At 41.5% G+C, this 16,587-nt stretch overlaps 1 protein-coding gene and 1 long non-coding RNA gene across 3 annotated transcripts; one reads left to right on the top strand and one right to left on the bottom strand.

Annotated features, from left to right (window-relative positions):
- The first annotated feature begins 5,284 nt into the window (after positions 1–5,284).
- Positions 5,285–14,809, top strand: slc6a4b (solute carrier family 6 member 4b). The gene is made up of 13 exons (XM_037096894.1): positions 5,285–5,703; positions 6,604–6,738; positions 6,825–7,044; positions 7,191–7,329; positions 7,412–7,546; positions 8,598–8,701; positions 10,368–10,495; positions 10,588–10,700; positions 10,867–10,998; positions 11,108–11,207; positions 11,313–11,413; positions 12,750–12,917; positions 13,017–14,809. Exons 1-13 carry the CDS (start codon positions 5,478–5,480, stop codon positions 13,095–13,097), a joined length of 1,782 nt encoding a protein of 593 aa, XP_036952789.1. The 5' UTR covers positions 5,285–5,477; the 3' UTR covers positions 13,098–14,809.
- Positions 9,775–11,202, bottom strand: LOC119018887. 2 transcript variants are annotated; one of them, XR_005074891.1, is made up of 4 exons: positions 11,120–11,202; positions 10,551–10,721; positions 10,334–10,442; positions 9,775–10,241 (listed from the first exon to the last, which is right to left on the bottom strand). It is a non-coding gene; the product is annotated as an uncharacterized LOC119018887 (long non-coding RNA). The 2 variants fall into 2 exon arrangements; XR_005074890.1 differs by having other exon boundaries at positions 11,057–11,196.
- Positions 14,810–16,587: the final 1,778 nt, after the last annotated feature.

The raw sequence follows: 16,587 nt of genomic DNA on the forward strand, positions 1-16,587 counted from the left end.
AAAAACAACTGAACTAGATGCAAAAGCAAAATATAAATTGTCTTCTATAGCTTGAGTGGAAAAGATGTTATCTGTATCCATTTTTAAAGTGATCTGTGATGATTATTAACGACCTGTAACAGCACATAACTTCTATTTGCAAATGAGTTTGGGATTAAAGGGCTTTCTGGAGACTTGATCTACACTGAACAAGCTGTATGGAAACATCTTTCAGAGCTTCACAGTGAAACAGCGTGACAGCGTTCTCCTCAACAACTGAGGTAGAAAATATAAATAATTTAAACACAGAAAAACAAAAACAGAAAATTGCTTCCATAGCTTGATTTGAAAAGACATTGTTTTCAGCCTTTTTTACGCTATCAGCCTGTTAGCCACATTGTTGGTGGCTCAGGGCTCATGTAGACTTGGATCACACAGGATGAGCTGTGTTAACTCAGCGGCCATTTTCCTCCGATGGTACACTCAGAGTGGAAAGCTTGAATGCTGGAAAAATGACATACCGCTGTAGTCCAGGTTTTATAAACGATGGGAAAACTGTCATCATGTCTCCTAATTGATCAGCAACAGAATAGATGAGGTCATATTTCAAAGTAAAACAATACATTTGGTGATCTATTAGCTCACGTTAGCATTCAACCGCTCATACAAGCTTTTATTTTATAACATCCACTATGTCTAGAATTAGTTCACCGGTCTCCTGTCACATTGTGTTACTTTATCCATCAGTATTTTTAACCTGGAAGTGGTTGAATGCTAATGTTAGCTCATGTCTAACAGAAGAACATTTATGACATGTATTTCATAGGTAGTAGAGGATGACTGAGTTTTAATCCTATGGTGAACTTGATCTTTAAGGTGTTGACATGTTGTTCTAGCATTTAAATCTGATTATATTCCCAAAAGCTTCCAAGACGAATAGTTACTTGAAATTAAACTTCAATATGAGTTTCACTAAATGAGAGAAAATGCTGTGACGTTTTCTTTCCACATAAATCATGTTATCAGTGTAAAAACATAAAAATGTGTCCCTGAATTGAAAAAGAAAGAAAAACAAAAAAAACATTTGCTTGCTGTAAATCCAAACATTTTGTCTTCACGCCATCTTGTGGTCAGGATGTGGAAAGACTGGCAGACAAAGTGTTGAAGCAGATACTGAGTCTACAAATGTGATTTATCTGTTTATAACTATTCAGTGCTAACTGGGCTCAGTGTGTGACAGACAACAGATGCACTGTGGAGCGAATTTTACAGCTTTTAAGCAAATATTGGTTCAGTGTAGAGACACGTGCGGATCACCTGTTGCTGGATTCACTTGAGTTAAAAGCCTCAAGTTCAAAATTTGCAGCATATCAGGTGAAATTTCAGGGTCAAAATCATCAGTGAGGATAAAAACAACACAAATAAAATGTTTTTGAACTCAAGAAAACAGATTTTTGATGCCTGTCTGCATTAAAATGGGATGAATATTGACTCTGACGGACATTTGATCAGTTTACATCAACGTCTTTATGAAATAAAGTGCAATACAATTCTACATATATGTTTAATCCTTTTAAACAATGTTTTATTCCACTTATTCTTGTTGTTCCAACAAAGCTGTATCACATTTTGTCCAGAAGATGGCGACTCTGTCATCTTTAATGCCAAAGAGCCTGAAAAGAACAAATAATTGTGAAAAGTATTCTGATTTATTTCCCCTTTTATTTTAAATAAGATTCACTATGCAGCACCAGTTTTTTTTTTTTTTCAGTCATGCTGTACGAGTAAAAGGAAAATAAAAACCCCGCCATCCGAGTCAGAACCCGAGCAGGAGGGGTCGGCAGGCTGCGGCTCACTGGAGTGTGGAGTTTTATTTGTGGCCTTTAGTCCAGTTGTGCCTGCAGGACTGAGCTGTCAGGTAGATGGAGAGGTGAAAAAGATGGAGAGATAACACAGGATGACAGACCCCGTCTGTATCAGATGTTCAGACCTGTGATCCTGAATATTACATGATAACACCAGAGTGAATCACCTGACTATCCAGGCAGTGAAATCTGGATTTTTGGCTATGAGAATTTAAAGATATTGGTTAAAAACACAGCAGTTTACGTGTCTGTTGGCCCTGCAGTGGCCTCGCTGTGACGACTGGTCTCATTTTCCCCCTGTTTTCCTCTTGGAGCCAGGATTCCCTCGCTGCAGTGACTCACACCTCGCAGTGGCTTTTAGATAATATGAGGTAATAGCGTGTCTTGTTAAATGCCATACGAGGACTTCTGCCTGAGTAAGCAGCGCACCAGAGCTGCTCTCCAGCTCGCCTGTTTCTGACAAACAACAGCATTTATTTGCATGTGTTTGTCAGGAAAAGTTCCTCACCTTTTATCAGCTTGGGAAACAACAGAGATGCAGAAAAACAACAACAACAACTAAAGAATATAACGTTGCACTGAAACAAACAGTATTGATTTGTGTGTTCTGCCTGTCAGCAGAGGCCGACATGCACACGTCCATGTGTGATTAGAGTCGACGTGCTCTAACACGCAGCAGGGCGAACGATGGAGGCTCCTGTCAGTCTGATGTTCTTCTGCCCATGTGTGCCAATGCAGATTGACAGGGTTGTATGCTGGAGAAGGCCAGTTGCTGTATGGTTTGTTGTCAGGCTTTTTGGCCCTCAGGGGCCCCCACACACCTCCGCCCAGCGACCGCAGCCTTCCTCTTCTCCACCGTTTGTTGGTTCTTCAGTGCTCAATGGGAGATGTTGACTCTATCTATCTATCTATCTATCTATCTATCTATCTATCTATCTATCTATCTATCTATCTATCTATCTATCTATCTATCTATCTATCTATCACAATATTTTTCACCTTACTCAAGAAAATGGACACAAATGGATGCTCATGCCATATCATTAAAATTTTGAGTAATTATAGTCACTTATTTTAGTGATATTTTAGTAATTGTTTCAGCGTAACCCAATGATGAAATGTGTCATAAAGCATATTTTGTACCTTATAAAGTTGCAGCTGATGATTGGAAACCTTTACGATTGTTTACAGCTGCTGTTAGCGTTGTCGTTGTCCCCTCCCTCCTCTCCAGGTTGCCATGGGAACGCAGGGTGGAGGAGGAGGAGGAGGAGGAGGAGGAGGAGCCAGGGCTTTCTCTGTCCTGATTGGACAAAGTGGACAGGGATACCAGAAGGTTTATTTTCTCCAGAGAGCAGTGTTATCTAACAGCTCAAACAAAAATAAGCTTCACTCAGCCTCGTCATGTGACCACCAGGTCCAGACACTTTGGCTGCCGCTCGGCTTTTTAAGTGACAATTTAACACGACGCCTGATACTTCTGTTGTATCTCGGTGTCATATCCATTTTCCCCAGAGAGGCTCCATTTGCTGCACTCTCTGGGCTCAGGCCCGTGTGACCGGCGCTGCTCCTCTCTGTAAGATCCAGTTAGAGGCCTTTTCAAAGTGCTCGCTGCTAAAAGCGCTGGATTTGATTACGACGTCTTTCCATCAGGTTTTTCCTAACGAGCGCAGTTAAGCTGCCGTGATTCTACTCTGCTGTCTTCACCAAACTATATTAACACAGGATCAGGAAGCCAAGATGGCTCAAGGTGCTATTTATAGCTTCCTCTATCAAACCTTTCAAATGTTGAAGTCACTGCATGCTCTGTGGTTTCAACTGGATCTCAACCGTTTTTACTAGTTCGAGCAGTTTTGACCCACCTGTTTTTGCTTTGGAGTGATTTTATTCAGACCTTCACTGGAAATGTGCTTTAGAACCTGTAAATAAAGACTTGGGAAACTAAACTTGGTAAAGACCAGTTCAGCATTCAGAGGCTTGGCAGCATGCAGGTGCAGCAAATGACCACGTTCAAAGCTTCATCAGGTCAACTGTAATAACTGTATTCAAGAACATTAATCATAGTTTCTGTCAAATATCTTGTTAAAGCCTCCTGACACCTCTTGGAAAAGTTTCCATCAGTGCCTCTTGTCAGTTCAATAATCTGTTACATGCTGCGACTGTGTGAAGCTGATTTGCAGGGATCAGGAGACCAGTGTGAACTCTGGCTGCCACATCTGTCTGCTGTGAAATATGAATTAAAGGTGCAATAAATTTATCTCAGTTCAGCAAAGGAGAGAAACTTGAATTCAGAAGGTGTCCGGTTATGTTTTTCTGACAATAATCGTACATTCAGGGTGAAACTGTTTCGACGATGTGCCCAAAAATCTGTGAAGTGAGACGAAATATTTTCATCGCAAACTCAACAGGTCAGTTAAAGAAAAATGTTGGCGTGTAGATAGTTACCCTTAATGGTTTTTGCAATACCCCAATAAAGTTTGAGGTTGATTTTATTCATTTGGGTTTGTCAAGCACTTTAAACATTAACTCTCGAGGTTATCACAATTTAATTTTGTGTGTGAAGAAACAATTATCTGCTCTTTTATTCCTGTTTACAATCCTTTACTTGGTGTGTTAAGACACCAAAATCACAGGCGTCATTGGTGTGGCTAATGTGTCGGTGCACCAAAAAGAAAAAAAGGTTTAGCTAGTCTGGAGCCCTGATAGTGATTAAGGATGGCTGTGGTTGCAGGTTTGAATCCCCGGACTGGCAGGTTCTGGGTGGGGAATCCCTCATGACCACCACCATGTCCTTGAGATGGTGCTTCAGACAGGATGTGACCTTTAGCCTCTCCAAGAGAAAATGCTCAGTGACCGACACGTCAGACTGTGAATGTGATCAAATCTCAAGTCATTAATATCTAATCAATAAAGGTTCAAAACGTGTTGTAGCGCTGCAGAGACGCTCTGCTCTACAAACACGTTTGTTTGGCATCATCACGGTTTTACTAGTTTTTCAAAGACAACCTAAATTGTGATGTAAAACTTTAATCATCCATCCGTAATCGCAATATCTGTATAAAAAAACAAATGCTAATAATAAACGATGTCACTTCTTGACCTCACCGTGCAGCCGTGGTGATCGAGCTGCTCTGGAAAAAAGAGAGCGACTCATTGAATAAATCAAATAAATTCCTTCTTTCTTGACATTTTGTGAGTTTATTTTGTTTCTTGGACTGCAGAACTATCGGACCGGCGCCCCTTCTGGTAAAGAGCGGTAATTGCAGGACACACGGCTGGTCGCAGGTCAGCATGAGAATAACTCTCTGCAGCACAATACTCAGACATCTTTGAGTTGAGCTGCAAACTGTTAATTCTTCTCATTCTGTTTACATTTTTTGAAAAGTAAAATCTGCACATATCGCACCTTTAAATGTGGCTCTAAGTGGCCCAGGAGCCATCAGACATGAGCAGATCTGCAACACAATCAGCTGTTTGCAGTGGTGTGTTGGTCAGAGCTGCTGTGAGGAGTCGACCTGTGTGATCAGGTATCCCCAAGTGTCCCTGCAGCTGCAGCCGCTCCTCCCACTCGGCCCTGTCATCGGTCCAGGAGAAACATCCTCCTCTCTGCTCCTCTGGCTGACTTTTCACAGTCCGATGCCCCGACAGGACTCAGCAGTCATGGCCGGCAGTCTGACCCACCACGGCTCCCCGAACCCCGGCTACAGCCCCAACAACGCGGTCCCGGTGCCGGTCATCACGCAGACGGACTCCAGGGACAAATGGAGCAAAAAGATGGATTTCCTCCTCTCTGTTGTCGGCTTTGCGGTGGACCTGGGAAATGTTTGGAGGTTTCCCTACATATGTTACCAGAACGGGGGCGGTAAGTGAGGAGAGAGGTTCTTAAAACCAGCTGTTGTAACTTTTAATCACAGGCACACAAACACTTTTTAAAGACTTGAGATGGATGAAATGTCAGATTTTGGTGCAGAAATGTGGCTTCAGATGATTCAGGCTGGAGCGCATCTGGCAGCAGCAGCTGTCCATGGTGCTGAAGAGCAAACTGGGAAAGTTTCAACACATCGTCTGTATCGATTTGTCTCTGCTCAATATTAATCAATATTTATTTTTTCATTTTTTTTGCATCACAAGAGCAGGAGAAAAAAGTGTATTATGTAAAAAAAAATGTCAAATTTTCTGGTTAATTTACCTACTTTTAAAGATTTCTACACGTATATTTTGTGCTTTACTTGATAATTTCACATCAGTGAGGAAAGATTTCAACATAACAATCAACTGGGTCGCAACGCAAGTTTATCTATTAACACTTTTTATTCAACAAAAGACTTAAAAAAATGCATCATGACAAGATTTAAAAGAGAAAAAAAAGACAATTAAATCAGGATTAAAGACTTAAAGTAGATTAAAAAAAATCATGATATATGTTTTTTTTTTTTTATTTAGCTTGCAAGATGTTTTCATGTCCAGGATCTGATCAGAAACAGATTTCAATTCTTGATGTGCATTTTCATTAAAATGTCATGTTTTGATTTAGATTTTAAGAGTTAGTTTTATTTTGTATAGCCTGAAAAAATCACCTCAGTGGGCTCAGAGAACGACCTCCTCCGTCCTCAGATCCTCACTTACATCGGGAAAAAAAAACCTTGTAGCAGCTGGAAAAAAGGAAGAAGAGAGTTTACAGATTTCTTTCCCCTCCATTCGTCTTCGCAGAGGAGACGGTGCCATCATGACCTTCATCTCCCCTCTTGTGCCTCCGTTACAGGTGCTTTCCTCATCCCCTACATTTTGATGGCCATCTTCGGTGGCGTGCCGCTCTTTTACATGGAGCTGGCACTGGGCCAGTACCACAGAACCGGAGCCATTTCCATATGGAAACACATCTGCCCCATTTTCAAAGGCGAGGCCTTCATAGATACTCAGATTAAAAATAAAGTTCACAGCTTGTTTTTTTCTCTCTCATTCTGTTTCTCGTCTTGTTTTCAGGTATAGGATACGCCATCTGCATCATCGCTCTGTATGTGTCCTTCTACTACAACACCATCATCGCCTGGGCCCTCTTCTACTTCTACTCCTCCTTCTCCACCATCCTGCCCTGGACAAACTGCGACAACGTGTGGAACACCCCCGACTGCACCAACTATTTTGGCATAGACAACGTCACCTGGACGAATTCCTCCAGGTCTCCCGCAGAGGAATTTTACACGTAAGTGCATGTAAGTGTGAGTTACAGAAACCACATGTATAAATAGCTTTACAGTGATACTCTACACAAATATAGAAGGCTATAAATGTCCGCGGGGGAGACGTGATGATTTATGTGGTTTTTTTTTCTTTTTTTCATCATCACAGGAGGAACGTTTTGGAGATCCACAAGGCGTCAGGGCTGAGAAACGTCGGGGGAGTTCGCTGGCAGCTGATGCTCTGCCTCTTTCTCATTTTCACCATCGTGTACTTCAGCCTCTGGAAGGGCGTGAAGACTTCCGGGAAGGTGACACATTCACAATAAAAGAGGGAATCTCTAGTTTTCACCATCTTTCCCTGACTGAGCTCTTTCTTTTCCTCCACGCCAGGTCGTGTGGGTGACCGCCACGTTGCCCTACATTGTGCTTTTCATCCTCCTGATCCGAGGCGCCACCCTGCCGGGAGCCTGGAGAGGTGTGGTGTTTTACCTGAAACCTCAGTGGGGGAAACTGCTGGAGACCAGTGTGAGTTGTAAAATAAATAAATGAGTGATCAGGCCTCCAGTGTTCGTTCCCTTGAGAATCTTATTTTACATGTCTGTTGGTTTTTGTGACAAAAAGCTTAAATAGTTGCATGCACATACAGCACAGGTAGAAGTTAACAGGTGTTGGGAGTTGCTTGTCGATGTTCAAAGGAGTAATTCTTCTTTTCTTTGATTGTTTGATGTCTATTTTGATCAATTCGGGACTGTACGTGCAGATCCAGGCACAAAAAAAACTAAACAAGCGCTGAGTCGAATATCAGCAAAACATGAAACGAGAACGAGTTCAAATCTGCAGTGTGTGAGCTGTGTTTCTGTCTAATGTCTTATTGCAGGTGTTTCTCTTCATATCGGTTCTGTTTTGCCATTCAAAATGCAAACTGAATGATAAACTCAAATCAAATTATGTTTTAACTAAACTTAAACTCTCGACTAATATCCACTTCAGGTTCCTGCCTGGTGAGATCTGGCAGTAGTTCAACATCTACCTTCATTCATTTCTCTGCCCCCTTTTGGCCTCTTGACAATCTGCCTATATGTATTTAGGATGAACGTTTCCTCCTCACCTTCCTCTCCAGCTCGCCGCGGTTGTTTGCTAAACACGTGTGAGTGCTTCGCTCGGAGGGGGAATATGGATGAGATGAAATGAGATGCATAAATAAGCCACAGAGCAGGATAATAAGATGCATAATTGGTTTAGATTTTCTGCCCATTAACAAAGGCCCCCCTCTTCCTGTCTCACTCACCGATATCCAACGCTGCCCTCTTCTTTTTAATGCCGAATGGAAGCTCCTCTTCAGATCTCCCTGTGTACAGCTGTCTGCCGGCCAGGTCTCTGTGCGACTGACACAACAGCTCAAGCAAGAGAATAAAAATATTTAGAAGAACGACATGAATCTAATCTGCGTTAGAAATACTGAATGTGTTTGCTTTAAATTGCACATCAGCAGGTTGAAGCGTCCCAGGAGATGTAAAGCTGACGGTCCTGGATGGTTTAATGTCTGTTTCTGTGCGTCTGTGTCTGACTCGTCCAGGTGTGGGTGGATGCTGCAGCTCAGATCTTCTTCTCTCTGGGACCCGGGTTCGGGGTGCTCCTGGCTCTCTCCAGCTACAACCCTTTCACAAATAACTGCTACCGGTAAGACCTGAGCCACACTGAGTCATGCCAACCCACATCTGTGGCCCGAATGAATCAAGTCCAGATGAAAGGCAGAAAAAAGCGCTTTCGCAATCTGTGTCGTAAGAAATCACACCTCCTGTTGAGTTTAATGACTTCGGTGCACAGTGTGCGGTCGAAAGTCTCAGAGCAGCCGTGAGATTTATGGATTATGAATTAAAGAGGACGGTTCAGTCGGGACAGGGATGTGCTGTGAATGCTGCTCTGTGGGTAAGAAGGCCAAGCTGTACACAGGAGGAACTAAACTATGACTAATACTGTGTGTGTGTGTGTGTGTGTGTGTGTGTGTGTGAGACTGATGTAATTAGTAGAGTGGAGTGTGTGTGTGTGTGTGAGGAAACAGTAGTAAAGATGCAGATGATGAATGACACGAGATGCTGCTGTTTGTTGTCTCTGAGATCCATTAAAATATATATATTTTTCGGCTATATATATATATATATATATATATATATATATATATCCAAACACAGTTTATAAAAACTAGACTGGCACTCAGTAGAGTGCATACCTCCGCCAAGACCCAACAGTCATAGATATCAGATACCTAAATAAGTCAAGATCAAGGTGTTATTCATGCAGATAAACCAAAATGACAACAAACACCTTATCTGTCTTACAACGGCGAAGAAAGAGAGAAAGGAGTCTTTGATCCGTCCCTTTTTCTGGATCTATACCAAAGGTTTATAGGTTCTGTTCTGGTCCGAGACCCGTCCTCCATCTTTGTCTGGTGGAAATCCAGTCTGTAATTTTTGTGCAATCCTGCAGACAAACAGACACGAGTCCAAACAAAACCTCTGTGGTGTCTCTCTGCAGCGTGATGGAGATGTTTTTATTCATTTATCTTATTCCTAACCAGTAAATCTTCTTCTTATTATATTAGAAATGTTCAAAATTTCAATATAACGCACTTGAGAAACATTTAATTCTGACTCAAAACATTATGTTTCTCTGAGATACACTGTAAAATGTAATATTTCTATATTTACAGATACACATATTCACATCACATCTCAGCCAGTTGCAGTGTTTTTAGCACCAATAAAGAATTGGTTCTAATTAATATTTGGTACTAATAAGAAACATGAGGTGAACAACCGTAGATGGGTGAAATCATGGAAACCACAGCGACGGGCTCGGAGGGCTTCCCCTGTTTTTTTTACGCTTCTTTTCTCGTGCACTGATTCGCTTAGCTGAACAGCCAATCAGAGTGATTTCTCTCATCGACGGGCTCCACCTACAAAAGGCCTGACGGCTGAGTACGTACGTAATTTCAACTGATGTGACGTCGTACATGATTTTTCCAGTAACTATCTACTCTGAACTAACACTGAAGAAATGATAGTGTTCCAAGTCATTTCTGATCATTTGTGTGAGTTGTGAAAACAGATGTGAATGTATTTAAAACCAGTTATGAATATTTCTGCTGGGCCTTCCTGGGAACAGAGGATTTGTGTATCTCCATTAGTATCGTCACACGATGGTTGCTTGCTCGGAGTAACTGAGAGAGAATGAATGAACAAACACACGTCAAAGTTGAGACTCAGACAGCTCTTCTTTGGAATGAAAACCTAGGATTAAGAGCTCACTGACTTGTGTTGTGTGTGTTTGTTTTCGTCCTCGACAGCGACGCCATCGTGACCAGTTTAGTGAACTGTCTGACCAGCTTCGTGTCGGGCTTCGTCATCTTCACAGTTCTGGGCTACATGGCAGAGATGAGGAAGGTGGAGGTTGAGGACGTGGCCAGAGATAAAGGTCAGAGAACGACTTCTACGCTTAAAAAAAAAAAAAAAATCAATGTTAAAATCACCTTGTTCTCTTCGTGATCAATATCCTCATGCGTTCAGGACCAAGTTTACTCTTCATCACGTACCCAGAGGCCATCGCGAACATGATGGGCTCCACCTTCTTTGCAATCATCTTTTTTGTGATGATGATCACGCTGGGACTGGACTCCACGGTACGAGCTGCGAAGGACAAACTGGAAAAATATCAGATTAGCTCAGACTTTAGATTAGACGAGTCTCTCATGATCAAATGTAATATATCCAGCGCTTATTCCATCTAATTCCTTCCATCTACAAGTGATAATACTGTATATTTGAATCTTTCTCTGCGTGTTTCAGTTTGGCGGGCTGGAGGCGATCATCACTGCCGTGCTGGACGAATATCCGGATCAATTATCTCACAGACGTGAACTTTTCGTGCTGGGCTTGGTAATTGTCTGCTTCTTGGGCTCTCTCAGCACCCTCACCAATGTAAGTTTTCCTCACTTTGAATTAGAGAATTAGTTCAAACAATGATCTTCTTACATACTTGTGGCGATGATGGGTGGTGTTATCACTGATTCTGACATGTTATTGACAGGGTGGTGCCTACGTAGTGAAGCTGCTGGAGGAGTTTGGAGTCGGGTGCTCCATCATAGCTGTGGGTTTCCTCGAGGCCATCGCGGTTTCCTGGTTCTACGGTAAACAAGAGATTATTATTGATTAACAATGTAAACAGACGACCGTAAGCACATATCGGATATATTGTTACTGTGAGCGTCTCGTGTTTAATCTCTTGCTTTCAGGTATCAACAGGTTCAGCAATGATGTCCAGGCCATGCTGGGAAAAGCTCCAGGACTGTTCTGGAGGGTGTGCTGGGTCGCCATCAGTCCAGCGTTTCTAGCGGTAAGATATGAAATACTCTGATCAACAGGTGGATATAAATGTCTACTTATCTGTTACTTTCAGTTTTACAAGTCCATTAAAAAAAGACCAAATAAGCATCCAGATCCAGAGCTCAACGTGCAGCAGTAGACAAAACAAGGCGAGTGTAAGATCAGAAGACAGTCTGACGAGTGGCAGCGGTCACACAACAGACGAAGCAAAACACTTGTGCAACTGACATTTTCCCCTCAGCTGTAATTAGAATAAACAATGTGATTATAATGTAATGCAATTATAATCATGACCAAACAGAAAGAAGCTCTCTGTAACAATTTGCTGCAATTTACATACGTGAATCACTTTTTCTGTTGGCCACATGTGAGCGGACTGCAGCGTGACGTGAACAGTTAGACCCTCCACGTCTCTCTCAGCTGCCTCAACAAACCTGCGGATGATTTGTTTCAGTTGTGTGACGATGCTGGACTGTGGATTTCTTTGTGAAGGACTCAAACTGGATTTACCACAACAGTCCAAAGGATTTAACTGTATATACATTTTGTGTGTCTCGTCTCAGTTCCTCTCAGAAAGCAACAGAAGTTCACGTCCACAAACATCGAGCAAGGTCCAAAAAGACCATTATTAAGACTAAAAGTTGTAATCAGTATTGGGCAAGTTGCTTTCAAAATGCAATATATTACATATTATATTCAGTTACTTTAAGCGAAACGCCCAAATAACCTTTTCTCCTGCGTGCATATAATAATCTTTATAAATGTTATCAGAACATTCCTGTATTATTCTCATCAGCTGTTGATGGGACATCTTTTAATGTAACACCCTAGCAATAACAACACTTCTCTTAAAGGGTAAACACGCCAATTTCAGACACTATCGTGTATGTGAAAAAGTACTATAAAGTTGAGTTGCATTGTGGGTAATGTAGGCACCAGGTTTTGATCGATTTCAATCATTTGTTTTTGAACTGTCCATACATACGTATTATAGGAGTGCGATGCAGACCAGCGGACTGCTTTTCAAAACCTGGTGCCTACATTACCCACAATGCAGTGTAGCCACTGAGTGACATCAGTGGATGCAGATTATGATTATGTTCATACTGTTTTCACATACAATAAGCAGTCCCTGAGACCTGGTCTCCATGGTTACGGCCTTGACTGCCCCCTGACACTTTGATATCCTTGTTTCCTGTTTTGCGTCCTGACATTTTGGCCATATTGCACTTATTACGGCCTCCTTTATATATTCCTTTTTCTCCAGCCACACAAAAGTTACATTAACATATATGGAAATGTTTTGAATATGGGACTCCTAATGTCTCCCCCCCCGCTGTTGTCAGTATATCATAGTGAGCTCCTTCCTGAAAGCGCCTCCCCTCACGCTGTTCGACTATAAGTACCCCGACTGGAGCATCACCGTGGGGTACATCATCGGCTTCTCGTCCTTCATGTGGATCCCCATCTACATGGTCTACAAGCTGGTGTGGACTCCCGGATCTCTCAAGCAGGTCAGCAGACGAAAAAAGATGAGACGGAGAATCGAAAAAAAAACCATCACACTTCCTTCGACACCTCCTTCTGTAACTCTTCCTCCTTGTCTCCCGCAGAGGTTGGCGGTGTGTCTCAGGCCAGAGAGGACCATACCGGACATCCACGCCGACAGCCTCAACATGGCCGCCGTGCCGTAGGAAGAAACAGCCTCGCTAAACACATGATGAAATATTCCCTGCTTGTAGTTTTATTTTTATTTTTATTTATTTATTCTTTTTTAATTCAAGCCACAGTTTTAAGATATTTGTGAGGAAACCTGAACATTATCTGACATCATGACTGTTACCTGATGTTGAACACGTAAACTCGGTAAATTAAAGGAAAAATGCTGCTAAATTTGTAACTACAAGAGGAGCTGAGAGAGCAATACAACCTTTTCCGCATCACCATCTTTAAATGTTTGTGTGGTCATATTTATATAATGTCTGCTTCCCCCCCATTAATCTGCTGTCGTCGTGTCATAGGGATCACATGCCAAGGAAAATAAAAAACGTTCAGCAGCTATCGCATGGCGCCGTTTTCTCTTGTTAGGTTTGATATTTTCTGTGGTGTGTGACGGTTAGATAACATCAGCTTACAGCAACAGTGGAAAACACTAACAATGCGCTTGGAGCATCAGTGAGGTTGACACTGTTTTTCCCCTCTTGAATTAATAATGGCAGCAGTGTTTTGCATGTTCTTGTAATAATAATAATTTTTAAAAAAGCTTTATTCAGCTGGCTTTTTATCCATTCAGTGGACTAAAGGCTAATGTTTTTCACCAACTGTACCAGCTTTGCATCTTAAAAACCAATCTAAGAAAACACAAAATGAGTCCACACAGCTCGTCCGGCGTAATCCAAGACCTGAGATCCCAAAAATTTGAAAATAAAACATTTTGCACCCTTTATGAAGCTGAAAACTTCCCTGTCACTACTGAGCTAAAAGCTCATCCTGTCAGACATGGGTGCTCAATCTTGACTCAGGTCGAGGGTGTAAATAAAGTCTTTTAACATTTTTAAAATAAAGACTTATGTTTTGAAAGAAATCCACATTTTATCAAGTTGTTCAGGAAAATGCTTCAATGTTGTTTTTCACTGTGAAGCTCCAGAAATGTTGCCCGACTTTCTATCAGCACATCAGTAGAATAATAACTTCATTTTTTATTTCTGGGTGAACAAAACTGACAGTAAACTAAAGTCCCTTTCTTTCTTTTTCTTTTTTTTTTTTTTTGTCAATGCTGTATTTTAATATTTATGGAGTATTTCTGTACTGTAACAAAGTGCTTGTATAGGATTTCATGCCAGCTGCTCGATCTATCTGCTAAAAAGAAATGCTGTTTTTTTTCCCCCCCACAAGTGTTTGTAATGGAGACGAGTGAGACGCTCAGACAAAGACCACATCAGGTCATTGCATGTTTCCAGAAAAAAAAAAAAAGACTTTCTTGTATTGTTTTTACTATCGTAGCCTGTGTACTTTGTAGTATATCGGCTCTTTGGTCTTCGTCTGACGGCTTCATTCAGCTCCAGATTGCCTGTTTTGCCTTAATCTGCCTAAATATTACACTGTTTGTACAAAAAAAGAAAAAAATTGTAAAGGTTGTATTGATATTGTGCCTCTCCAATGTTTTCACTTTCTAAATTCTAAGACTGTTCAATTTCTTTTTCGTGCAGACACACACAGCATTATACCACTCGTGTCTTTACCAAACGTGTCATCTAAAAAAAAAAAGAAAAGCGCTTTATAACTTCATGTCAAGAGATTTAATTGTGATGAGCAAGGTGACGATTGTTGTGTGATCTACATTCCTTTTTAAACCTTTATTTCCTGTACTAGTCAGATGTGTATAAATGTATTATAGTACACATCACGTGTGTCATCTTTGTGCTTCTTCTTTTCATTCCTGGAGGTTAAAACAAAACAAAACAAAAAAACCAAGACAAAAACATCACACCCTAATAATTTGGAGATTTGTTCCTTTAAATCTCTATACGGTGATGTTTGTGTCTTTGTTATGGCTGCTGGCTGTTGCTGCTCACCGCAATTAGATATTCTAATTAACAAGCTAATTTGCAATAACCAGAATCCATCAACATAGAATAGAACAGCCTTTATCCTTCAAATGCTGCACACACACACACACACACACACACAAACACACTATCCTACTATCAGCGCTCCTTCAGATCTTTACTTATTCAACTGATTTTTTTTTACAGAACCCCTTCACGGACGACAGGTATGAACGTATATGAGAGTAAGAAGTGTTTTTGGGAACGTGTGATTCCCTCATCGTGCTGCTGGTTGATGGACGTGCACATCAAAGCGCCTTTTGTGTCATTGAAGTAGAGAACGGGGGCCGAGAGCGCCGGAGACACATAAAAGAGACTCCGCTAAATAGACGGTGTCTTCTCTGCCTCACATGAAAAGCTCCACAAACAGAACGCGAAGGACCACACAGACTGCTGCGTATACGTTCTTACTGGCACTGTTGTCGTGGATCCATTAGTCCTGACACAATACAACACGGGAGGTATAGAAAAAGTGCAAAGGATGCGCTGACAGAGGAAACAACACAAAGAGGAATTTTACAAGAAGTCTGGATGTGAGTGATTTGTTACTGAATGCAAAGGAAGACGTGAATGTTATACGTGTGTCTTCAGGTGTCAGTTTGTGCAGAAGCTGCCAGACAAAATAAGAAAAAGGCCTTAAAAAGAGGCCTTGACGGCCAGCTTGACTGTTGGACAGTTAAATGTTGGGTCCAGTGTGTAAGTACTGGTCACAGTTCTTTGGATCTGCATCTGCAAGATGTTTCATGTTTAATTTGTGTTAAAAGAAGTTAGAATAAACCAATTCATTGAAATCTGATTATTAAAAAAATCAGCCTCAATAAACCCCCCTGTATGTGTTGGGTTATGGTCAGATTGATTCCTCTTCGCTGACCAAACGCGCAAGAAGCAAAGAAGGTGACGAAATCCCCAGAAAGCTCTTCAAACTCTCCAGACAGAGAGGTGGCGACTGAAACTTTCTCTGTCTTCATCCAGTCAGTTGGAAAATGTGAAACTCAGCTGTTGTCTGAACAGAATTATATAATGCATCACATCATGATTTTAAGACATGCACAGTTTTCTTTCCTTCACGTCAAACATGTCTGCAACAGCACTTAGACCCCAAACATTCAAGATGTTTCCGACTGATCGATAACTCCAGTGACTCTTCCGCTGCCTTTGAGTTCAGTGTCATCGACATGCCAACATGTAACAGCGCGTAACATTTTGTGCGACATGATGTAATGACGTGACACATTCACTGTGATTATGTAACGCTCCGTCACATCTGCTGGCATGAATCCACAGGGACGGGCAAAAAAAAAAAAAGACGAGAAACACAGAATCATGTTGCTGACGAGTTTAGAACTAACAAATCCTGCATCAGACGTGGGTGGGCAATAAAATCTGTTCAATTCAAGTTAATTTGGTGAGATTGAAACAGGATCTTTGAGCTCATGCTGTGATTAAAGGTTTTCTTGTTGTGATGAATTCATCCAGGAAGCCTCCAGTTTTAATTTCAGGCTGCCGTGAGGGACATTTCCTAACGCTCATTAAGCTTCTCTGGCATATAATTAAGAGCAATAAGTGTTTGTAATGG

This window comes from Acanthopagrus latus, chromosome 5, assembly GCF_904848185.1.
Source record: "Acanthopagrus latus isolate v.2019 chromosome 5, fAcaLat1.1, whole genome shotgun sequence".
In the NCBI taxonomy this organism is placed as follows: Eukaryota; Metazoa; Chordata; class Actinopteri; order Spariformes; family Sparidae; genus Acanthopagrus; species Acanthopagrus latus.